Consider the following 26,087-nt stretch of genomic DNA (forward strand, 5'->3'; position numbering starts at 1 on the left):
AATCCACTGCGCAGGCTCGAAGGGTTAATGACCTTTCCCAAATCTTCGCTCGTGAAGACTGGCCATTATATATATATATTATATATATATATATTATATAATACAATTTAGACATGGATTTACAGTCTGAGTAATTGATGGGATGAACACAAACAGACAGACTTCCTTGTACGGTGTGTCATGTCCAAAGAACATTTGTTTCACAGAACAGCATCCACCATGCCTAGGAAGCTGATTCATCATGATACACATGAGTCAGGTGCCCATTACAAAGGCACCATGAATCACTCCAGGGCTCTAGATCATATTCCAAATGCATACACAGCACAGGAAAAGTGTTCTTATACCATGAGCAAAGGAAGTACTTTCAGCATGCAGTCACTATTACATTTTTATTTTTTTAAAAAAGCCAAAAATAAAGAAAAGAGAACCAAGGGAAAATGTCAAAGAAGCTCAGCAATTCTGACTCCTCCACATCAAAATAGTGCTGATAATATGACACTTCTCACTAAAAACAAAAGCAGTTCTCTACAAGATGTCTGGTTAGCTAATGAACCTAACTGTGCTGTCTCAGCCTTTGCTCAAATGAGACCACAGTCTCAGCAAAGAAGTGCCATGGACACTTTCCATTAGTCTGCAAAAGGCATACTAGAACACTTTCTGTTTCTATTGGATTCATTTAAATATAACAGCATCACTTCTTGGCTACATTAAGGTAAAAGAAATAGATATCAATATGCTATACCATACCATTAAAATGCAAAACTTAAAGCCTTATATCAAGTACTACCAAGTTTCATAATGCTCACATCCACAGAAAGGACTCCACATTTTCATATGTTATCCTATCCTAAGGTCCACACTGTCATATAGTTGTCCCATTAAAATATTTTGACAACACTAACCAGTCGGGAACTGAAAGAAATACTTCCAATTCTCCAAGTTCAGATTACATAAATACAACAAACAAAACATTATCTTTAGTAAAAAAACAAGTTCTCATTTCATTCCAGGACACACTCCTGCTATCCGAAATTTCTACTGCATTCACCCAGCATAGCAAATTCTCATCTTGCACTGCTTTCCTAGCCTAAGTGCCTGACTATGGGACAAGATGGAGTCCTGCCACAGAGACAAAAGCCAAAGTGCAGAGGTTGTGCTTGGAGACTTCCTGAATTCAGGAGACTTCCTAAAGGTAAAAACATAAAGGAAAAGCACAGCTCTTACTCACAGTGTTGCAGAACAGTAGCTGAGACCCGCAAATGACATTTTAATCCCTCTAGATTGTTTTCCCCTCTAAAACATGGAAGTCAGCTCAGGGGGTATCCCAAACAGTCTCCTCAGTAACTACCCAAAGGTGATCCAGGACTTGGAGGTGTTATCACAGCAGGTAGGAATCAGCTGTGTTTAGACAGGTGTGACAACAGACTAGTGCTTCACAGGCTGTAGATGCACCTGGACCCCCACTGCAGGGCAGCAGTGCTATGCAATGTAGAGCAACAAGAGTTCATGAAGAAGAGAGGAACTGGCAGGTACAATAGGACTGCTATTCTCAGATGGAAGGCTGTTATCTTAAAAGAGAAAGAGGAAGTCTGACTCAGAAACTTAATAAAAACCACAGAGAACTTTGACTGTGGCTGAGATGTAAATCAGAAGAAAAAGCGGTTTAAAGAGAGGATTTCTCAAACTTATTTTGCTGCTGAAAAGCTGTTTGGCAGAAATGCTGCAACTAGTTCATGATAGTATTGTTACTCTCCTTGTCGAATTGTTTTTAAAACTACATACTAATTACAGATCATCTTATGCCAAGGGCATCAGATTTCCTTACAGTGTGCCTGCTTCTCCTTCAAGACATTTTCACTTGAGCTTACCATGCCATAGCAGTTGTCTCTCTATAGAGCTGGCCAAAAGACTTTCTCCTTTCCAGAGTGGAAGGGGCAACTAGCAGGTGATAAGAGCCTCACAAGTTAATTAAGGATGTGCTTCCTCATCTAAATTGCGAAGGTGCAAGGTGCAGCTTGTAGCAAGCCAAGTGTTCTGCAACCCAACTTTCAGAGAGCGGGCACCAGCCACCAGATGCCTCACGCAGCTAACTGACAGTAACAAGTTGCTCAGCAAGTAAGCTGCTGCTTTCTTCAAGCAGGGTCACACTCACAGATAGCAGACACAAGTGAAGGGATATAGAAGACAGGGCTACCTGTAGACATCAGTCTGGCACTTTTCTCAATCCCGAACTTGCTGAATCATGGAAACTGCATTAAAAATAGAAGGTGAGGAACAAAAGTTGAACTGCCCAGGATAAAAGAGGGTTTGATAGTTCCCCCAGGCTGGTCCCCAACAGTCTCCTTCTGTCATCACCCCTAATGCATCTTTTAGATTCAATCACACCAGGTGTCTGCAAAAGTCTGTCCGTTGCATTGTGTAGGCTGCTTCTGAATGACTTAGTGTCCATAACAAAATGGTTTCTGATTCCCTCCATTAAGCTAAATACTCTCAATTGTACTGGAGAACATGGTGATATTGCAACTGATAGCAGACTGGACCATTCTCAGTCTGAACAAACAAATGGTCAAGCACCAGAAAAAGGAAGCATCCACCAATTTAGCTTTTGGAGATTTAAGGCAAAGAAAAGGGAAGTGGCTTTTTTTCAGACCATACTAGATACTTGCCTAACTCAGCTGCAAAATGGACAATCACAGTTCATCTACCCAGATGGCCTCAGCCACAAAAACCATACTTATACCATGCAGGTGTCTCCCAGTATTCACTGTTGTTCAGCAGGATAAATCCTATGCTATCACTACCAAATGCAGCTATTATTGACCTTTTAGTTATTGAAAGAAAAAAGAACCAAACAAAATCCACAAAACATAAAGAGGTGCTTCAAATTATCATAAATCAAAGGTCTTTCAGTTATGATTCAGAGTGTGGATACTGGAAAATACAATTAATTTTAACACTGAAGGTCAGAACAATGTGCTTGTGTTAGAAACACTTTCATTTTTAAGCAAGTACAGGTAAATAAGAATGCATTACATTAAATGTTAGATATCATAGTAAAGGGGTTGGAGCAAGTTCATACCATGTAGAGAGTTAGGATGTACTTTTCTTCCTCTTTCCAAGTTACTTTCTCCCTCTATATCCAAAAGTAAACAGACATAAAAGCCAAATCCTACCCAGCTGGTGGTCTATTGCTATTATTCCTACATCAGTTTCCACCTTAAGCCTCTGCAGCAGCTTTATTTCAGTCTCAAACTCTGCTTTGTTACTGGTAACCAATACTGTTCTTTTAATGATTAACTGAATAAATTAGCACCAGAGTCACAGCTGAACCCTGTGGAACAAGACACTATCACAATGGCTATATTTTAAATTATGAGAGTAAACATTTACTCACAGCTGAGGTGAACAATTGTTAAGAGATAAAAGTATATGTAGTCCTTTCCTTTTAAATAAAAATAAAATAAAATAAAAAAGAACAAAACCCAAAACTTAAAAAGCTTTAATCAGCTTTGATACTTAAAAATCAGTCTTCCAGAGAAGAGGCAGCAAGAGATTAAAGCATATCTAAAAATCCATATAACAACTCGAAGGATACTAATCTGCTAATATACACTCCAGTGTCTTAAGGGCAGCTTATTGATACACACATTCATTGACATAGACTCTAAATAAGATTAGCCTGCATCAAAACAAGATTCCACCACGCAGCTTTGGCAAACAGAATTAATACATTTGGCTACCTCCGATAAAATATTGCAAAAGAGAAAGAAAAATGGGCAATACAGCTTTGCAAATCTCTTAAAGTAACTGTATTCATCAATAAGCTATGTACTGATGGCCTGCGCTTCCTTGTGTCTGTCCCACACAATGCAACCACAGTCCTTCATTCTTAAGTGTCAGGATACAAAGCCTCCCTAAGAATACGTGGATTGCATCTGCCAGTCATTCATGGACAACACAGTAGTTATCTGAACCCTGTTTTAGCTGCAGATCTCACACTGCTGTGTTTCACATAACTCAGCTGCTTCTGTTTCCTAGTTTATAATCCAGTCCAATGTCAAGAGTGTGGATAAAGACTCTCAAACTCTAGACAAGGCAATTTAGCCTCGTTCAGCTGCCTGCTGGTCCCACACATCTGGAGGTAGTGCTTTCAGGTTGTTCTGTCTGGGGTAAGAGGAAGACATTGCTCAAGCTGAAGAGCAATTTTCCTTCCTACACTTAAGCACATCCAACCTGCACATCTTGTCTTTCCTTTAATCTTGGCACAGAGCTGGAAGCTGAAGTTTCACCTAGAACTCTGTCACTCGATTTAGCTCCATACACATCCCAGGCAGATTTCCACAGATTTCCATTGCTTAAACCATCCAGCAGAAGCTACCACTTGGCAGCCAACTCTTGCCTTCACACTCTACTGCAGTCTGGGAGTGCACCACAGTGGGTGCTTCCCAGCTCCTCCCCAGACTCCTCAGGCTCCAGAAACATGCTGCTAGGAATACAGGGACCTGCAGTCACATGCAGCCTAAGTGAGACATTTTGGCAGCTAGAAACACTAAATGCTAATTTAATGCCTTTTTCTCTCCTCTTCATGAATAGCTCCAAGACGCTGCTCTTTCTCTCCTTGCCAATTCTTGTATCGCTGGAGCAAAAAGGTGGCAGCCCCTCTCTGGCCTGATTATCATTGCCACATACTCAGCTCTATCATTTGTATGCTTCACACACTGTCCTCTGATCTGGCAACAGTCCTGAGTACAAGCTAATTTACACCTTCAATATAATGGCTTTTGTGTCTTCTGCTGCTCTGGAATATATTACATGCAGCTGAAACAGAAGTCCAGCAAGTCAATGTCTGTCATCATCTTGTAAAAAGAACAAAAAACAGGGAAGAGAATGAGATCATTTGAATTTTTACATAGCTTGTTTTGTTTTCAGACTTTCCTGAGTCCATGACAGTCTCCTCTGCTGTTAAATACTTCTCTCCTGCATACCGCTGGAAGCAACTCAGGAAAGGGTACAAATACCAGAGATGCAAGAGATGCAGCATTTCAGTTACAGAAAAATGTTTCTGAGTATTAAAATGTCTTTCCTGTTTAGAGAGAGTTTGCACTTGCCCTACCAAAAGAAAAATCCATCTTCAGTTCTGTCACTCCAGAGACACAAAGTGCATAAAGAGTGGGATCAAAAAGCCTAGCGTGGAAATCTTCAAATCAACCCTTACAGCTCAAAACTGTGTTTCCAAGTCACAGGGAAAGCAGTGGAGGGAGGGGGGGGGGAAATGCCAATTCTCCTTTTTTTCCTTCCACCCCCCTCAAAAATGTTGCGACACATTTCTCAAACCCAAGTCCTATGCCTCAGGCCTCACAACTGTCTCACTTTGCTTCTTGGACACACCTTAAGGTTTACGTAACTGTGTGTGCCAACGGCACAGAAAAATGCACTACTGAAGGGCATCAAGGTTGTCACTTCACTATTAAGCCACTCTACTGTATGCATGGTTTAGCACAAATACATTTACGCCAGCACATGAAGGGGCCAGTCCAGCATGGGGAAAAGCAACCCTGGCAGCAGGACCACCTCGCTCAGACAGTGTCAGCCACTGCCAGGCTAATGTGAACCTGAGGTGTTAGAGTGCAAGGACAAACTTGACCTCACATAATTTAACTTCCTTTAGGGATTTATTAAATCTTTCTCAGTATGCCCTGGAGCCAGTAGCACAGCCTCCGGTATCACCAGAGGCCCAATCACGGGTTCTGGGGAGAGTTCAGAGGTGAAAATGAGACTGCAGCCAACCCATGAGAGACCTCAAGTGTCCCTGGGTCTTGTACTCAGGTATACAAGAAGCATGACATGAGGTGGCAATGAGCCATACAAGGCTAGAGTAGCAGATGGGCTAATTGAGGGTGAGCAGCAGTGTGAGAGTACGGAGAAGTGATGCTGGGAGGGTTAGTGGTCACTACAGACAGTCCAAGCTGAGCACCTGGGCCATGTCCTGGGCCCGCCTGCCTTTCCCTCCCTCACCCTACCCTGCACAGGAATCCTTCAGCACTAGTTTGTTACTGATTCACACAATCAGGATGACTTTACACTTGCTTGAGCAGATTTGCCCTTTATAGCACAAACAGGGTTACAACAGGATCACAGCCAGCTTCAGGATATAGGGAAGTGCCTTTGCACCGCTAAGCAATGGAAAATTAAAAAGGAAGAGAAACACTACCTCCAGTGTCTCCAACACTCCAGCTCCCCACCCACACAGGAGACTAACTGTGCTCAGTAACACAAGTTACTGGGTTTTAAGAGCAACAGGCATGCATGCTTCTTCCTGCAAAGGGAACACCCTGCCCACTCTTGGTTTCCAGGGTCCAGCTTGCTTTACCTGTTCTGAATGGCACAGGCAAGACATGCTGACTGCAGTTTTTACATACTGAGCTCTACTGAGGACTCTATACCGTGACAAACTTTCAATAATGTGCACATGCAAAACCATTCCCAACCAGTAAATAGATCAAATCTTCACCATACTCAGCTCCAGGGGCCTCCTCTGTTCCTGAATAAAACTGGCAGTCCCTGCAACAGAGCAGCCAATTTCCACAAGAAGTTTGATCCCACTGGGCTGGCTATTCATTTCTGCAAACTCACACAGATCAAACCCAGTGTAGCCAAGGATAAGCATGCGTAGTTGCACAGCAACACTGCAGAAAAGCAAGCCAAATTCACAGGGCTGTGGGTTCCTAAATTTATTAAAGAACCTTAACTTTTTAAAGCCATGTTGTCAGACACTGTGAAGTACTGCTTAAGTGATAATACTTAAATAAGAAAACCAACATGAAATGAATAGTTTCACTCTTCAGACTGAACACAGCAAGATACAAGTATTCCAACTGCCAGCAGTAAGTTACTGATCCAGCTCTTTGAACGCAAAAGAAGAGCTGCCACTAATTAAAATATATCCCAAACTACTGGACTCTATTAGAGGTCTATCTCTACCAGGACTGTCAGTGACAGCTGGCTCTGGACAGGTTCATCTGTCATATTCCATGAAGATTTTCAGTCATTTCCTGGTAAAGACACTCTGCTTACTGACTGTGTAGGAAGATATCACATCTTAACAGGAAGCCTAGGTATGCTGTCATGCTCCTTTTTTAATAACGGAAAAGCATACAATTTCCAAATAGAAAAATATTTGGTAGTGGTATCAAAGAAAACAAGAAGGTTTTTCAATTTTTTCTTTTTAAATGGTAACATTTTACACACCATCCTCTGATTACAGTGTGACTCCCTAACTTTCCTATTGTTATTAATGCCTACACTAGTCCGAGGATTCCTTCTAATTACAGTTTATTATACATTTGTCAGTTTTGTTTGCTAAGTAAGTTAGTAGCTAGGCTAATTTTCAGAGAGTGATCAAGAAAGATAATCTAATGGTTCCCTTTGGTTTTTATCCTTAAAAATATGGAAAATAAAAAGATGTAAAGTCACCAGACTGAACTAGCTGAAACAGATTTCATGACACAGATCTTCCAGGCTACGAGACCTTAAAAAGATTTCAGTATTTGGCTCCACAGTTACATCTTTGTTTACAGCACAGACATCCTGGGACTCTCCTCTGTAACCCCATGTGAGTCCAGGTGTTGGTATGTGGGACAAGACAGAGCCTGCCAGTGGTTAAGCCTGAGAGGCAAGAGTGAGCTTGAATGAATCTGTCTTGGAGTCAGCCCCAATGTGCTCTAAGACCCTGCCAGTGTGGCATTTACAGTTCCTGTTTCCATGACTCAGTGCCTCACCCACTGCTCCTGGGCAGGCTCTTGAGCAACGTGGAGGAGGGGAACAGATGGTCAGCACATCTAAACTAGATACAGACGAGGAGGATGATGAAGAGGTGCTGCACTACCAACAAGATGTCTGTGCTTCAGTCAGAGCTGGTAAATAGCTCAAAAGCTGTGCCCTGGGAACCATTAGCTTACTAGACCCATAGTTCAGATTGTCAGTGGTGGCAGAGTAGAATAAAAGGAAAGCTCGGAAAAATAAAGTATTTCCATAGAAGGAGCAAAATATTAGCAAATATGTTAGCAAATATGTAAGAGAGTAGCCTTGGATAATCAGGCAGTTCCAGGTATTTCCAAGTTCTTTTCTTTCACAGCCTCAGAAAGGGGGTTAGAGCTCTTTGGTTGACCCTACTCCACAAACCAGAACAACCTCAAAGACACTGGGGAGGCCATGGTGTTTACAATTTCTACATGGTACTCCCAAATCTACAATGATGCTCCTGAATGGTCAATGACACCTTACAATGGCCAAGAATCTGGCTCATAAAAATCAACAAGGAAGGCAGTCATGCATGGCAGTTCCAGAAACCACTAAAGACACTACTATGTAACTCACCTAAATACCAAGGGAGAAAGAAAACAGGGGAACCCTTCTTAAGAAATACACACATCCGGCATCTTCTGCCCTGCCCCAGAGGACACACATCTCCCTGGGATGTGTAATTTCAAGTTAGCCAAGTCTCTAATTAATCTGAGGTGCATAATTTATCAACTCTAGTGGGTTTTGAGATATAACATTATTGAGAGTTACAGCAAAGTTGTCAAAGTTTCAATACACATAGCATAGTTCTGTGTACATAATCAACTGTGTAAAGATTTTGGGGATTTAATATGAATATCTTGTGGATAATATACTTCAAAAGTGTTAGCTTCACTCTCTGGTATTTAAAATCCTGATTTGTAAATAATATTCTAATATGATTGGGGATGTGGTATTTTATTAATCGACAAAAGAAACAATGTCAGATTAATTATTTCAGGGGTTTTTTTATCTTGCTATATTATGCTGAAATTTCTACAGCTTTTCATAGGTCTTAAATCTAATTTACCTCATTAAACAAAAATACTGTTGGTATAATTTGTACTTTAAATTCATAGATAGTAAGTAAACCACTTATATGTAAACAGTCAGCAAGGCATGGTTAGCTATAGTGAAAATAATATTTTAATGCTAGTAATGTTTTCGTAATCTCATGTTGCTTGCTCCTCATTGTCTTCCAAGAGCTTTGCTCTCCAGCAGTCCTGGTTTGACGAACAGCCCCTTTCTCTCTGCCTAATGCATCACAGCGGAGCTTAGATTATCCATCCTTTAACTTGTCTTGAGGTGCAACTTCCTAAGTTCTATTTAAACAAAAATAATCATGTCTTATTCAGCCTTAATAAAGGCTGTTTGAGATTAATATACATTTTACAATGTGGATTGTTGCATTCTTGCAACATAAGCGACTTCTCTGAGTCTTCTGTTCTGTATCCCTATGTGGGATGTTTAATACAATGGCCTCATTGTAATCACACAACTTTGGCCTTGTGTTGGAAAAACATGAAGAGAGCTTCCAGAATGGCAGAAAGATCAAAGGTTGAAGCCAGGAATTAATGACCTAATAGGCAGAGGTCTAAAAGTCAGCAAAGCCCCTAACCCTGAAGCACAGCTCCTTAGACACTTGTCACTGTTTTCAGATTACTGCTGCTTTTTCTTTCTTGTCAGGTCTCATTCCACATTTTTGTAGCAGATTTACAGATTCCCTTATTTCCTTAAAGTGTAAAAATTAGGATCCTAGAACTTTATCTCTTCTCACTCATTGCTGTTTATTGTCATGTGACCTCATCTGAGGCTTGCAGCAGCCTTACAAAATAAAATGTGAAACTGGTGTTACAAACAGCAGCTGTGGTTGCCAGACATGACTACAGTAATAACCAGCACCTCAGTCAGCCCTGAAAGCAAGCTTATTGATTGCTCAGTACCACTTATCAGTTTCAAATGATGTTACTGACTGACTGTCAGTAAAAAAAAAAACCTAACGAAGTCTTAGCAGCTAAACAACAAAACAAATGCCCCCAAAAGTCTCTTGTGCAGCTAAACTGAAGTACTTGTAGAGCACATAACAAAATATACTTACTATGATATCTATTTTTAAGTTGTTCAGGAAATAGCAAGCTCTTATTTTCTGCTGCATAGCTCTCTCTGTAATACCGATACCTTAGTGTTGTCTACTGTAAGAGGTGTTAATGCTCACTGATAATAAGAACTGTATGGTTCTTTCCTGAAGATAAAGTTGTCACGGTTTTTAGTTGTTCTCAGGGTAGCACTATAGTGTTTCAGTTACCTCACCTGTAAGTTTCCCTAATGCTCCAGACTATTTTGTAAAGCAGATTCCTGATTTTCCAGACACAAGAAAGTGTTTCAGAGAAATTACTGGTTTAAGTTGTTGTAGTTTAAGTTATCGATTATTTTATTATTGGCTTTAAGTCAAGACACTGTTTTGCCTATGCAAAACATTACATGTTGTAATGTCTTTGATTCCACTGCAATAACTAAGATGTATTTGAAGTAAACATCGATAGGCACAAGAAAAAGGGGGAAAGTGCTAGACATCTATATAATAGAGAAGAAGCTACTTGGTTTTATAAAAGAAACTGTTTTGAATTAAAATATTTGTTAAAACCATCACTCTCCAATCATGATCAAGCACAATTCAGAGGTATAAATCCAGGTAATCTCGAAACTGAAAGCACCAAGTAAGAAGGATGAAGCTTCTTTTAAGGAATTTGGCAGATATATATAAGCTAAGAAAAAACAAGGTTAGAGAGTTTCTACTCCTTATTGTGACTGGTGCTCAGTCAAAATTGGCAGTAGCTAATCACAGCAAGAGTAAGTGAAAGTACTCAGGCTCAACAACTAAGACACTATTACACTAAGGAACACAAGGAAGAAGTTAAATATGCAGCCATCCACTCACACACACATCAATCTCAATCTGTTTGATGATTCAGCCAGTACTTAGCACTTCATCTATGATAAGCAGTGTATAATCTTGTTGCATAATGGTGTAGCCTGTTATTTCTATAAGTCTTCTGCTCTCACAAGTTTTACACAACTATGAAGCAGTGTTGTGGAAAGCATGCTGGCAGCAATACAAAGATCTCACTGGTGTGAAAGCCAAAGCCTTTGTTATAAGCCGGGTGGTCAGACTGCCCAGTAATGCTGTTTGCTAATGCTATGTTTTACCAAAAACTGTTCCTCTGTGCATGATCTTTAAAGCTAATACTGTGTTTGATAGAGCAATATGTAATAACAATAGAGAATATTTCATTTAAGTAATCCATAAATCGATAGCTATGCTCTGCTATCCTAAGAAAGATATGTAACATGTAATTTCTACTGAAATGTAATTCCCAATTTATGATATTCAATGTTAGAGATAAGAAACAAGTAGAACTACTAGCATCTATTAAAACAGCTTTCAAATTAGGTGGAGTCCAGATCTTTGCTTGGGAACACATTAGTAGAGATTATACTAGACATCTGTGACAGTGCATTGCTCTTGTTTTAATTTTCCTGTACCTCAGAAGAGGTCACAGCATTACGAGTCTACTGGAGATCAACCACATAGAATCGTGGAATGATTTGGGTTGGAGGGGACCTTAAAGACAATCTAGTTCCAACCCCTCTGCCATGGCTCGGGACACCTTCCACTAGACCAGGTTTCTTCATCTCCTTACACCCATCCTTAATGTCCCCACATTGCACAAGTCCCACTGGCTTTGCCACGCTTGTCCCTGTAAGTCCAATGCCCTGCCAGGGTGGATACTGGAGCAGCTGGCCCCACCGAGGAGCAGGGATCATGATGCAGAGCCCTCCTCTGCAACTGTTTTGGGTGGATGGGAGTCTCCCTCCTGGCTCCTGCCCCCTTTAGGCATTTCCCCAGGGCCATAGGCAGCATGACAGGGAAGTGAACCCTAGCAGGATGGGATGCCAGTCCCTGTGGTTGTACACAGCTCATATATCCCCTACCCTAACTCCAGAACTCCAAAACAATGCTCTTTGCCCAAAAACTATACTGAAAATGACACACAGACAGACTAACAAAACTACTGAATTTCACATTTTCTGTATTCAACAAGTTATATAAGAGAAAACACAAAAAACCAGCAGAGGTTGTAAGCTGTAGATCTTTATGATACATTCAGGATGATTTTCCAAAGTCTTGTTCTCCCAGAAGATGTGATGCCAGAACTTTGGAAGCATCCCAGGAAATTAAAAGTTTGTCAACTTCAGGTGAAGTACTAATTAAAGAAACAAGCCAGAAGAGGGATATATTTATAAATCTACAGTGCAGCCAAGTGGACACATTTAGAAAGCACTAATCCATTAATCATCTCGTCACAATAGTGATGTTTGTTCAAGAGATACTGCCATGCTCCAGTGACAAATACACCAGACACACTTGGCAACAACATGGTTTTGAAGTTTCAGTTTCATGCAGAAGAAAGTTCAGGCATTGCTCCTTCAGGCAAGAGTGGAAATACCTGATGCAAATAACCAGGAATGCTTCTCTTCATGAATGCTGTGTGCAGCTTAAGTCTAAACACTACCTCCAGAAAACCTCCCGAAGGCACTGCATTAAGTCTGCAATATGGTTGCTATTCCCTCTGTAGATTCTGTAGAGTATTGTCTGAGATTTCCTGATATTACCCCTAAGCACAGCTTAAAGCTACTTGACAAAATTGTTAAAATTATTTTTCACGAAGACTGTTGTGGTTTACATTGACTCCAACTTCAATTATCCATTTTCAGTAGTGCATAACGGCAGGGAATAAGGATGTAAGAGTATAACCATTGCTATTGTAACAGAGATTTTTCTGCTGGCTTCCATAAGTATACAGCTGTATTTTTTACCTTCAACTACTATAACCAGGGAGGAAGACTAAGCCTACAGAACCTCCTGTTAAAACTGCAAATGCACATTTGTGTATGTGGATGAACTAAGTATTGTTGTATATCATTGTGCAATTAAGCAACAGACATGATGTATATTTGTTTTTAAATGTCATTTTAAATGTAACTGCATCCTTAACAACTTCCATGAGAATGTGGCTTACCCTTACAGTAAAAAAAAAACAAACAAAACACAAACAAACAAACAAAAACAACCTCCCCAAGAAACAGTATAAAAAAGGAAGGATACAGCAATGAGAATTTAAAACTAACAGAAATTCAAGAGATGATGCATCACTGACTTTCTGGCTAAACAATAGACACTATACTTGTGTTAAAAACAGCACATCAACTCTATCAGGTGAGTTGCTGCTGTCAAAAAAGAAAATGTGCGAGAGAGGCAACAAGAAAACAGCTAGCTGTCAGACATGTCACCTGAAAAAAGAAAGGTCCAATTTATTTACCTCCCTGTAATATGCTTAAGTAACTGCTGGGCAGCATATGAGGGGGAAAAGGCAGTTATTTGTCTACCTTTGCTATCAGTTCACCAAGTAAATCATCAATGGTAATACATTAGTTGAAGCTTGGTATTTCTTTGAAGAACTGCTAATTACAGTGCAAGGTTATTATCAAGTCTCTGCAGAACAATGCAGAGAACCTTAACGAGTTCACTAGGTCATGCAAACCAGGGATCAAAAAAAGCATATTTTTGTTTGAAAGACAGATACTCCCACAAACTCTTAACTTACTTCTATCCAATTCTCCCCAGAACAGCAAGGACACTTTTAGAATTCAAAAGTATTTCATGTCTTCTTCACCCATAACAAAAAAGAAATTTAATAACAGGAAAGCAAGCTCTGGTTCAACTTAACAGCAAATCTCTGGACTTTAAAACACATTGGTCCCTCGCCTCATTTGAAAGATGAAAGTGCTCTCTCCTTCCCATTCCCCCTCCAACATCAGGTAACTTTCACACTCAACAGTACTCTCTTCTCTCCTGCCCAGCTTCCCTACCACTGACATAACATCAGAATTCGACATGTAAAAATCTGTAAGGCCACATGCTAGGTAAGTACCAAGTGGCAGCCACAGCTAGTTACCAGTTACAGGAATGCTTCTTGTCACACCTATTTTACCATGCCAGAGTTTGCCAGGAAAGATCTGGTTTCATCACTGAATGACTGAAAGGTCAAAGACAGAACATCCTTCTCAGTCAGAGGGCTGGAGTCTGCCTGCCAACACAACTGGCACAAACCTAGTGGAAATGTGCCCTCTCCTGGAAGAAAGCTTATTTTCCTGACAATGTGGCTATGAACACACCTTCCTATCTTTCTCTGCTCCTGGGTTTTGTCAAGACTGGACCAGCTAACACAAAGTAAATCACTTGAACACACAGTGTTTCCCACCCAGTTTTTCTTTCCCAAAATCAAGCTGGCTGAGGACATGGCATACATTTCTTCAGGTCGGAGACAGCAACATCCAAATCCCCATTCCCACAGCAAGCTGGGAGCTGCTATTCTCCAACCACAGCACCACTGTGCCACACCGACACACAGAGAGCCGAAAGAGTCACACTATCATTGCCATACTGTAGATAGAGGGCCTGAGACTGCATTTCTTATTGCTGCCTTTTCCTAATTTACAGGGCCAGATCCATAGAATGAGATGGGGAATGTAACCTGAACCCATCCACGCAGGAACTCCATATCCTGCCTCATTCCTGTCAGGTAATGAGAAAATGAGAGAATTCATAACCCCTGTGCAGCTAGCTCTCTCACTAAAAAATTACACTAATTATTCCTCTTTCCAGGGAGGTATGTGTATGCAAGAAGGAAAAAAAAAGGCAGCAAGCAAGGGGACACAGAGAGTCTTCTGAAGCAAGCTTACAACGCTTATACTGTATCATTTATGTCTGAAAGGCAATTATTCCTCCAATATGTGCTGTCTCACATTGTTCAAGAGCAACTGTTCACAGCTTCAATTAAAGCACAGAAATCCCCTGTTTGTAGGGTAGCATTTTCCTTTGCTGCAGTGCACTTAGTAATTTAACTCTTCAAAGCACTAAGATTCATACAGCAGGATTCTTGAATTAGGAGCACTGCAGGCTCCTTACAAACCTGATCACTCAGAGTTCAACAGCCCAGTTGCCCATGCATGACCCTCCCAGCTCACAGGGAGCTTGCAGACACCGTATTGCAACTGCAGCCTTTCAGTTCCAAAAGCACTGTGAAAGTTTTATCTACTTGGTGATTAGCTTTCATCACTGGATCCCTTCATATCAGTCAGTGCAAGAGTTCAAAGACAGGTCCAAGTCAAGATTTGCAGCCTCTGAATACACAAGAGTCCCATTGTTTTGAACAGTTATCCCCACTAACAACTCCATCAGAGTTTTTTCTTTCATGCAAAACTACCTCTGATGTCAGTGAGCCAAATGACTAAGCAGGCAGCAGTAGCAGTAGTATGAATCAGGTCCAGTGGGAATCTGGCACATACTGAAGTGGATGATAGCATATGCTTCCTTTATAAAAATACTGTCATAAAAACCACAGATACAAAAAAGCCAACTTACATTCCACATAAAACACCCAAAAGGTATAGCATGCTGGAAAAGAGAAAACATTTGTCTCCCCTGAAGCTCTTTCAATAATAAATGCATATACAATCACATAGATTCGTGCAGCATGTCCTCATGGACAAGAATAGATTTAGATTATATGTTGAGTGCTGTACTCCAAGCTTACTTCTAAGAGCAGTTCTTGAGAAAGCAAGTTCAAATTCACCAACTCCCGAGGAAGCACCTCTAGTGAAATGCCAGTCATCTGTTGTTTGCAGCACAATTACTGTAGTTATTCAGGCAAGTCTGGCCTATAGAGCTATTGGTAATAGGACAGACAATCCAAGCCTGGAAGTTACCAGATAAACAAGATTGCAGAATACTGCTGGTACTGCAACATTCAATTCAATAAGAAAAGGCAGGCGTGCCACCGATACAAAAATGTAATTCACAGCTCCTGCACTGTAGAAAGGACAAACAAAAGCAGTAAGCTGCTCGGGAAAGAAGAGTTCCCCCTTCAGGCTTTCCCAGAAGGCTGAATGGCCACATGCATGTAAAAAGGTATCATTGTGGACGTATGTCTGCTCGTATCCAACTTACAAGGCCTCTCGGCTTGAATTTTCAGGCACAATGGGCTACCCAAAATGTCATTGTTTCTCATCGAAGATACTGACTTCAAAACACAGGTTGTGATTTTCAGAAGTGCTGAAAATCCAAAGCAACTGGATATAGCTAATGTAGCTATAAAGAATTCCTAAGGAAAGCATTGATACCATAGCCTATATGTAACAGCATGGTCTTAGTAAAACAAACTCAGGAGTACATTTTAACATGAAGTCCCAGCCTTAACATAGAGCTCCTTATGCTTTATACTTTTTATACAATCATAGAATGATTGGGGTTGGAAGGGGCCTTGAAGATGACCTAGTTCCACTCCCCTTGACCCTTGCCTTTGCACATCTTCCGCTAGACCAGGTTGTGCAAAGTCCTGTCCAAACTGGCCTTGAACACTTGCGGGGATGGGACATATATCCTTGTGCAGTATCAGCCACGGTCTGATCCATCACATACAGTACTTACAGAGTTTTGGGACACATATACTATTCAGAAGCCATGGTGTAAGTTTTATGTAGCTATTCTCTGCACCAGCTTCCCACTTAGATACATTTATTTTGCAGAATGACTCAGTTCTCCTTAAATTAAACCACTTCCATTGTAAGCCATCCTAATAGCCCAAAAACATTACTTTTACTTTCACACCTTAGTATATTTTACGCCACCATCAGTGTTCAAACAAGTCCTTAGATAAGTATGCCCCTTCACTTTCTTGGTCAACATGAGATTAGCTCAGTTGTTTACAGCACGGTGCTAATAACTGCAAGGTTGTGGTTTTGATCCCCATATGGGCCGTTCGCTTAAGAGTTGGACTTTACAATCCTTGTGGGTCCCTTCCAACTCAAAATATTCTGTAATTCTGTGAATATGCAAACCACTGGTAGTAGGCTTTTAAAAGCAGGCAGCAAATTACCTTTCTGAATAAATTTTCATTCTGATTTGAGCAACCAAACTTCACTCACATGGAATGAATAACTGTTACTTATAAAAAATCATCTTGTCCATTCCCAATCTTTGGAAGTTAAAAGAAAACTCAGACTTAAAGCAACCAAGCAAAGCAATTCCTTTTTTCTCTTCTACCTCTATCTAGATGTTAATTGGCTGCCCTGCCACATAAACATTTGAAATACGAAAATAAATGTGAAAACCTCTACAATACAAAATATCATATTTAAGAAATATGTCAAGCTCTGTACTACAGCATAAACAGCCTATGAGGATGTATCAGCACGGAACAGTGGGGACATCCTGTGGCCACTTATATTCTTTACACTTTAATGTTCACATTATTTTTAATGCATTTGTTCAATGACTTTAGCAAATTACATGCAAAGTCACTTAATAACATGAGAGGGCCCAAAGGCAAAAGAATTTACTTAATTAATTTCCCACCTACCACTTTATATAATCTCTTCTCAGAAGTTGCTGTGCTCTCTCTGATTTCAAGATCTTTTCTTCTGGCTTATATAGCTTCCAAGCTGAAAAGAAAAAAAAATTTAAGGAGCTTGAACTGGTCTAGATGACAACACTAACCCCTCACAGCCATGCATACAAGTAAAAAACAACATTCTAATTCAATTTATTTAGATTTACAGCAGTGTTCATAAAAGGCATGTACTTCTCAGATCTAGGCATTCTGCCAACAGGAAAAATACTATGAGATTAAATACATGTGCAGAGCACCTGCCAATATTGTAAGCTAAGCAACTGCAAGAAAACAAAAGGCCAGAAACTCTTGTGAATTTGAACACACTTCCTTTCATCCCCTTCCCTCCAAGGAAGGAACAGTTTCAAGACAGATATGTGTGCAGACTATGAGATTTGAGTGTTCCTCACAGACAAATTCTCTCTGTTTTCATACTTGCACAATGGACTTCAGCTATATGTTTGAAGAAAAGGTTCCCTAGCCAGTTCACAGGACAACTGTGGCTTTACCACTCAAGATCATATTAATATACTCACTTCTGATCATTTTGACTTCATCACTTTTAAAAACAAAAAGCAAATTAACTTCAAGGGCAATTAATTTGTAAGTTTTATATGTGCATATTTTCTCACTACAGGAAAGAAGAACATTTTCTTTTACATTTGCAACTTCAAGCAATTCATCATCTCTACTTAAGCTGCCTACAAAAGGCTGGGGATAGCCAGTGCCAAATCCCAGAGCATATATCCAAATGTTCCCAAGAAGAAGCTCTGCAGTTTGTGTGGTCCACAATTTGAGTCAATTTAGTGTGGCATTCCAGATGGAAATGCAACCATGTACATCCCCGAAGTGTGTTGCAGCTGTATAATCCATTTAGGAGATCTGTTCCTGTACATATCTTCTTCAAAGTGAAAGACACATCTCATCCTTCCAAGCAAGACATTCATGTTTTCCATCAGGAACAGACCTTGTTATTTGCCAGTCAGAGGAGGTGTCATCGCAAACAACATCCTGCAGGAAAAACTGCACTTCATGCCTCAGGCAGTTCACAGGCACTACAAATCAAAATTCATCCAACCACACTGAGGTGACACAGCATTTCTGAGCTCCAAATACCATTGTCCACTAAACTGAACCTTTAAAATAATCACACTGGAGCTAAAACCAAAGCAGTCTAGGTTATTCTCAGCGTTGAACAGTTTACTTTACTCTGCTCAGATTGCACAGGTAAAGGTTGTACAGATGTTACAGTCAAGGCAAAAAAATCTGTTCTCCACTACCTGTGCAAAACAAGAGTTCATAATTATCAGTTTATAATTATCAACTCAGCCTAAATCTGCTCCCACAAAATACGCCTCTCAGCTTCTCTCACACTTGTCATCAACAGCAATATTAGAAATTATCTAGTGATTCATCTTGAAAGCATTTGTCATGCATGCTCATACTAAAGATTTTTTTCCCATCTAAATATTCACATACAAAACACTTTCAACAAAGATGTAGCTGTGAGCTGAACCTGAGTTTGCCCAAATCCACTGTAAAGTGGACTCATAAGCACTTGTTCCAGAGTATACATGTACCTCAGCCATGATTACCCCACCGGTGGTTGGTTAACATTCCCATCAAACACTAGTAAAAAGATTACTTTCTAGCTGTTCTACCAATCCCATTCTACTAAAAAAAACCCCAATATACCACATAGCTTTTGTCAGTGGTATTACTTATGATACATCTGGTAAAGAAAAAAAATACCTGGAAGCACCAGAGGTGATCAGAACAGCACGAGGGCCCCACTTAAGCACAGGGTAGAATTTCACATCCTTAAAGGAGGCAAGAGGGACTGTTTGGGCATGCTCTGCTTTATTACCAAAACCCACTGCCACTTACAAAGATTGCTGCTCTGCTGCCTTCACATTCTGCAGATAGACCTTCCCTCTCACCCCCACATCATGCATCTGTAGCAATAATTAGACCTATGAATGTGCTAGTATTAGACACTCACCCCAATGCATCAGGCTGTGCACTTCCTCACCACTGTACAAAGAAACAACTGAGAAACACCTGTGCTAAATAACACCAGACTAATCCACTATTAAAAGTCACAGTTTGTGCTCCAGTCTGCAAAGGTTTCTACTGAAGAAAGGTGCTGAGCTGCCAGTGAATCATCCCTGAAAAAAATAATCTGAGACCACGACAGCTTAATAAATAACTCTGAAAGGATTTCACAGAGTCCATGTCTCCTATCACGCTTGTATAAGCTGTTTACAACAAGGGGCTAAGAAAGGAATCCTCAGGGAGCCACAAAAGGGGGCATATTCTTCCCAGAAGAGTTATGTGATTTTTGATATGAAGTAATCTGATGTATAGATGAATGAGACAATAAACAGTTTTTAGAGAGGAAAATGATTATGCTGGATTCTGAAACTAAGCACAGCAGGCAGCAGGTTTACAGAGAGGTGTTGGAAAGACTCATATGATTTCCTAAAAGGTGATATGCTTAATCCCTCAGAAAAGGAAGATTTAACTGTTACCATCACTCTAAAATGCAATACCAGATCTCAGAGGTACAATGCAAGGATAAACCCTTCTCATGGCTTCATCTGGCACATGATTTAAATTACTCTTCTATTATTAAGGCAAACACTCAGGACTATACCACACATTATATATATCACCATAAATCCACCGGAAAGCATTTCCCTTAGCCATGAAAAGAAATCCATACTTGTTGACATGCCACCGCAGTAGAGACTACTGTCCAATTACTTTTGTGCAACATTATCAGAAATAACAGGCCTATCTCTCAAGATTCACCACATTCCTACTGAAGTGAAATGGTTCACCCCAATGTGCATCATAATGGGGAAAATAATATTAAAAACTACACCAGATTAAAAATTAATCTCTTTGTTCATGCTAAGTGTGGTTCTCTTCAAATGAAACTTGAGAGAAGACATCATGGAACAACTTGCTCTGTTGATCCCTAGGTTAAATCTATAGAATGTATATGGAGTGATAATATCAGCCTTTAAGTGCTTTCACGTTTTTCTCAGATGAAGTCTATTCTAGAAAGGGAATCATAGAAATAATACTTAATAAAAAAGAAAACATACCAACCAGGAGTTACTGTAGCCATTTGTATGAGTCATATACAACGGCCCTGTTAAAAAAAAGAAATACAAGCTGATCAGTTGGAGATGATGATTTTGAAGATTGATGGTCCTTTTTTGTGTTTATACACACTGTGTTTAGTATACTTGATAAACAAAATACGTCCACAGTCCTAGCAGCATGAGGATGCTTCTACAGAAAACAAGTCAACAACAACAAAGCCAGCTCAGTTGTTTTGTAGCCTCTGGCAATAAGTGCTGTATATTTATATAAACCTCACAACCAAACCTTTTGAACACTGAACTGCTCTGCAGTGAGAAAGCAAGCATCTTTTTCCCATGTGCAGTTGACTCACTAATGTCCATAAGATACAAAATCTGTATCACCCAAACATTCCTTCTCACGGGATATAAATAATAACACCAAAACCAAGCAGGACTGACGAGTAGTGAACAGCAGGTATACAAAACACTCCTAGTCCTCTGAGTTTTATCTCACACTCCAGTCTCCCTGAGTCCTTTCTAATTACCCATCCATGTAACATTCACAATTCCCAAAGCAGAGGCAAAAAAGTAGAATTAAAATCATTAGCTTGACATGAGAACATGGGCTCATGAGAACACACAAACGTGGGCCAGCCTGATGCCATTATTTTTTAAAACATCTTGCTAATACAGTGACTGATTCAGAGAAGTGTGTTTTAAAACATTCACAGCAGTCGTCTCTTACCTAATACAACCCTTCCTCCTTCCTTCCTGCTGCCTGATGTCTTCCTCTATCATAAGCTGTTCAACTTGGCAGTTCAGAGAGTCATACCTTTATTTATACAAGTTGTTTAAAACAACTACCTCACAAGAAAAGTTCATTTAGAAATACTAAAATCAGATCTACAAGATCAGCCATGTGAATATATGCATAAGTAACTCCCCAGTGGTCATTCCAGCAAAGTCTCTACCTCCACAGAAGCAAAGCAAACTGCAAGAACAAAGCTGTAAGACTTTGGAGCAGCTACCATGTAACAATTCATTTAAATTTGTGAGCCCTGCACTAACTTATGAGGAACAACTTGCACGAAGTAAACAAAAAAGCTGAAGTAAACAAAATCACGCCCTTTACTTTTTGTATAGATCGCCATGCACATGCATAGAGCTATACGGCACTAAAATATTTAATTAAAAAACAAAAATTGCCACATAGAAGGACAAATTCCCGAGTAAGTCCTTTGCTTAATTAAATCCTATGATGAGATAATATAAGATGACATGTCCTTTCTTCTTTGTATTTCTTAAAACCATCTCGCATGCTTCAGAACGTATGAAGGGTAGCTGATTGCCTTGTCTGTTGACAGTCACCAAACGCTGTCTGTCCCTCTCCCGCGCCAGCCAGTGGCTGTTTCAGGCTGCCGGCCCACGTCCAGCAATGGACAGAAATAGTCCTACAAATATGACACCTGGGACAGCAGTTGCTCAGACAGGGGGTTGCAGGAACCGGCTTTCTTTTGCACTGAACATCAGCTATATTTGGGAGAGTGAGCAGGACGTGAGCCACTGCTGCGGGCGCCGGGCCCTCCCCGTGACCACCGCCGCTCCTTCCCGGCCGGCCCCGGGCCCTCCCGGGCTCCGCTCGCCCCAGCAAGGCCGGACGCCAGGTCCCGGTGGTGCCACCCCGGGCCCTGGGTACGTCGGTTGCCGCGGAGGCCGCGCCCCGGGCTCACCGCCGGCCCGGCCGAGTGCCACACCTCCCGCAGTCCCGCTCCCGGAGCCACCTGCCACTGCCGCCGGCGGCCCGGCCCGGCCCCGCTCCGCTTCAAAGCGGCCGAGGCCGAGCCGCGGCCCCTGCGCCGTGAGGGCGCGGCCCCGCCGGGCGGGGCGAGCGCCAGCAGGGTCCTGAGGGGGCACGCGCGGGGCTCGAGGGCCGGGCAGGTGCGGGGGCGCTCCGCTGCCCCCTCGGCCTTGAAACAACGCCACGGCGGCCCGTCTCTCTTTTTTTAGCCTTTTTACCTTTTTTTATCCATTCGCAGCCACCTTCGCACCGGTGCCGCCTCCCTCCCTTCCCTCACTGAACACCCGGGAGGCTCCCGCAGGGACGCGGCCGCTCCCCGCCCGGCAGCCGCGCGCGGTCCCGCTGCGCTGCGGGACAGTCCAGCGAGGGAGAAGACAAGAATAAAGTTCCGAAGCGCTTCCCAGCGCCCCTGAGACACTACTCTGGCCGCTGCCCCCCGGCGCTGCCCCGGCAGAGGGCGACCAAGGACAGCGCCGCTGTGCCCGCCCGACACGCGCCCCGATGGCCCCGGTGCAGCCGCCACGGGCAGAGATACGGGCGGCTGCTCGGAGGTGCCTGGCACCACTGGCCCCGCCGTCGTGCCTGGGCCGCAACAACGCGCCGTTCGCGGCTGCCGCGTGTCGGGACGGCTCGTGGGTTCCGCCAGCAGCTGCTGTGTGAAACACACGCGTAACGTTGCGGAGATTCCGCTGGGAAGCGCTGCCGCTCTGGCACGGAGAACGGGGTGCTGATCTCCCCCGATGTGCCCATTCTCCCGGGGATTAGAACACCTGAGAGGGACCCCCGAACGCGGCGCTCCCAGCACGGACTGCAGCCAGGCGCGCCCGCGTGCAGATATCGCTCACGGGAGGACCCTGGGGTCGTCGACCGGTCGGGAACACACACGGGAGGCACAGCACGGCAGAAAAAGCCGGGCCGAGCCGCAGACCCCAACGCTCGCCGTTGTGAGTCGGACCGCCCCGTCCGACCATAGGGGCGGCGGCCTGAGCCGCACGACGGGGACCGAGAGGGTCCCACTCCCCGGGAAGGTCCCAGTCCTTGCGGCCCCGCGGCCGCTCGTCCCCGCGCGCCGCGGGCCCGAGGGAGCGGTGCGGGCGGGCTCCCCATTGGCCGTTGCTAGGTGACGTGCGCCGCGCCACGTGACGCGTGTTAAATGCCGCGGCGGCGGCGCGCGGCGCGCAGAGCCCGTCCCGCGGGCGCGGCGGGAGCGCGGCTGCACCGCCCCGGCGGAGCGCGGGGAGCGCCGGGCATGGTGGCGCGGCTCTGAGCGCCTCGCCCCCGTGGAGACGGCCCTGGGGCGGTGGCGGCCTGTGCCCCGGCGGGCGGGGGCGCGGGATGACCGGGGTGCTGGAGAGTCTGGTGCCGGACATGCACGCCAGCCAGATCTCCGCTGGCAGCTACCACCAGCACGGCGGCCTGCATAAGCCGCAGGAGTCCCCCACTCTGCCTGTCTCCACGGCCACCGACAGCAGCTACTACACCAACCAGCAGCACGGGGCGGCGGGCGGGTCGCCCTACGGCCCCGTGGGCTCCTACCCCTACGCGGGCGGCGGCGCCGCCCCCTACTCTGCTAAGGCCGCCTACGACGTGGGCTACGCGGGCGCCTACGGCTCCTACGGGCCCTACGGCAGCAGGGCCTCTCCGGTCAACAACGACTCTGGTACGTCCGAACCCCGCGGGGGACACAGCTGAGTGAGCCGCCGGGAGTCCGGCGGTCCCCTCCAGGCCTGGCGAGGAGGCGGTCGGGGCCCGAGAGCCGGGGGGGGCCGGGAGAGCGCTCGTTCTCGGCGGGTCGCCCCGACGGGGCGGGCGGTGATGCCGCGCTGCGGGCGGGCCCCGGGGCGGCGAGGGCGCCTTCCCTTACCGGGGTCGCCGTTTCTGCCGCAGCAGAGAAGGAAGACTGCGAGCCGGAGATCAGGATCGTGAACGGGAAGCCCAAGAAAGTGCGGAAGCCCCGAACCATCTACTCCAGCTTCCAGCTGGCCGCTTTGCAGCGGCGCTTCCAGAAAACCCAGTACCTCGCCCTGCCCGAGAGAGCGGAGCTGGCGGCCTCCCTCGGCCTCACACAGACGCAGGTAGGGCTCTCCCGCCGCGGGGCCACGGGCGCGTCTCGCCCCTCGGTGACCGTTCGCCCTCCGCGGGATTCTGGGAGGGAGGCCGGCCCACGGCGCCTCGACGGCCCAGGGGCGGGAGTGCGGGCGAAGCGGTAGCGCCGCCGAGGCAGTGCCGGGACTGCTCGGGCCTGCGAAACCTGCGCGTCCCTGCCCCGCCGCGGGCGACCTGGGCGCCGGGACGGCGCCGCAGAGGCTGCGGACGCCTGACCCTCTCTTTCTCCCCAGGTGAAGATCTGGTTTCAGAACCGCCGCTCCAAGTTCAAGAAGATGTGGAAGAGCGGAGAGATCCCAGCGGAGCCGCCTCCCCGCCGCAGTGCTTCGCCACCGTCCCCCTCCTCGCCCCCCGCCTGGGACTTTGCTCCGCATCCGCGCACGGCGGGCGGCGCCGGCACCGCCAGTCCCAGCCCCGCCGCCGCCTTCCTCGGTAGCTACTCGTGGTACCCGCCGGCGCCCGGCGGCCCGGCGCACCTGCCGGCGGCCGCTCCCCTCCCGCAGCCGGCGCAGCCCCCGCACCACCACGGCGGCGGTAACATCTTCTAGGCGCTGCAGAGACTTGAGTCCCCGGGTCGCGTCCGGCAGCCGCGGGGCACAGAGGTGCCGCCACTGGTGTTTTGGTGAAACCTGGCTCCGGCCGTTCCGGCGGAGAGGAACCGCTCCGTTCCCCGTCCCGCCCCGTTGCCGCCAGCGGCGGCCCCGTGTGCGTTCAGCCCCGTGGGTCCGCCCGCCCGCCGCCAAAACAACCACGCTGCGGAATAAGTACCCACGTCCTTCCTTTCGTCCTTCTTCGTCCTCTCCCCCGGCGTTTCATCAAGCCATCGGTGCAGAACTCTGGTTAACTTTATTTTTTATTTTCTTAAAATTGATAGGTGCCTTTGCGGATAACCTCACCTCGATGTTGGGGATTAAAAAATAAAACGATAAAAAAAAAGATAAATAATTTTTATATGTAGATTTGAAACAGAAGCCCCCCGTGTTTAAGGTATCCTTTTTAGCCGTGAACGAAATCGTCCGGCGGGGGTGGGGACTGGTCTCAGGCGGCGGTGCCGGCGCAGCTCCTGCCCGTGCGCTGCCTCCGGGCGGGTTTCGTCCCCCGACGGGGCTTCCCCGGGTCGGGCGCCGAGCCGCGGCGAGCCCTCGCCTCCACCACCACCGCCCCGCCGGCAACCTTGCCACTAACCCTTCCCTTGCGCCGTTTGATGTCTAGGATCGTGGGGGGAAAAAAACAGGGTATTTTTTGTTATTTATTATGGAAAACTTAAACACTCTTTAATGTTTCTTTTACAACCAGCAGAGATTATTTAAATAAATTATTGTTTCCATGGTGCCCACGCTGAGTTTATTTGGGGATGGGAGAGGTTGGGGGTGTCGATCCGGACCCGGGCGTTCGCTGCGTCCCCTCCACCCAGTTGCCGCAAGCGTGCAACTTCCCCCCTTCTTCCCCCTTTTCCCATCTACAATAAAATCTCGCCCCTGCCAGTCTTCTCGGCGAGGCCATGAATCACTCAGCGCTGCCTGCAGCAGCCTAGAGCCGCCCTCCCTATCCCCTCCCCCGCCTGCTGGCGCCAGTGACATTTCACCCGGGACAGAGTCCTGCCGTTTCCCGGCTTCCCAGACGGTCAGGAGGGGTTTGGGGCAGGGCCGTGTCCAAGGACCTCAGTACTCCTGGAGCTGGTACCCGGGCGCAGCCCTGCCCCAGAGACATTTCGCTGTGCCCCTCCGGCTGTGG

The 26,087-nt window shown here is 44.8% G+C and overlaps 2 protein-coding genes across 5 annotated transcripts in view; one reads left to right on the forward strand and one right to left on the reverse strand.

Moving 5' to 3' along the window:
* The window catches only part of ITGA6 (integrin subunit alpha 6), a 139,658-nt gene extending 117,128 nt beyond the window's left edge, over window positions 1-22,530 (reverse strand). For 3 of the 4 annotated variants that reach the window (XM_017837572.1, XM_017837563.1, XM_017837546.1), the window contains exons 1-3: window positions 22,466-22,530; window positions 20,468-20,514; window positions 17,325-17,406 (exon numbers count right to left, since the gene is read on the reverse strand). The gene's annotated coding sequence lies outside the window, so the exon portion shown is untranslated. Of the gene's footprint in view, window positions 1-17,324; window positions 17,407-20,467; window positions 20,515-21,194; window positions 21,945-22,465 lie in introns of those variants that run through there. The other variant, XM_017837555.1, reaches the window with a different exon arrangement.
* Window positions 22,531-23,582: 1,052 nt separating this feature from the next.
* DLX2 (distal-less homeobox 2) lies at window positions 23,583-25,604 on the forward strand. Its single transcript, XM_017835505.1, has 3 exons — window positions 23,583-23,907; window positions 24,135-24,322; window positions 24,587-25,604. Exons 1-3 carry the CDS (start codon window positions 23,583-23,585, stop codon window positions 24,899-24,901), a joined length of 828 nt encoding a protein of 275 aa, XP_017690994.1. The 3' UTR covers window positions 24,902-25,604.
* The last annotated feature ends 483 nt before the right edge of the window (window positions 25,605-26,087 follow it).

This window comes from Lepidothrix coronata, unplaced genomic scaffold (assembly GCF_001604755.1).
Source record: "Lepidothrix coronata isolate B3197 unplaced genomic scaffold, Lepidothrix_coronata-1.0 Scaffold7, whole genome shotgun sequence".
Taxonomy (NCBI): domain Eukaryota; kingdom Metazoa; phylum Chordata; class Aves; order Passeriformes; family Pipridae; genus Lepidothrix; species Lepidothrix coronata.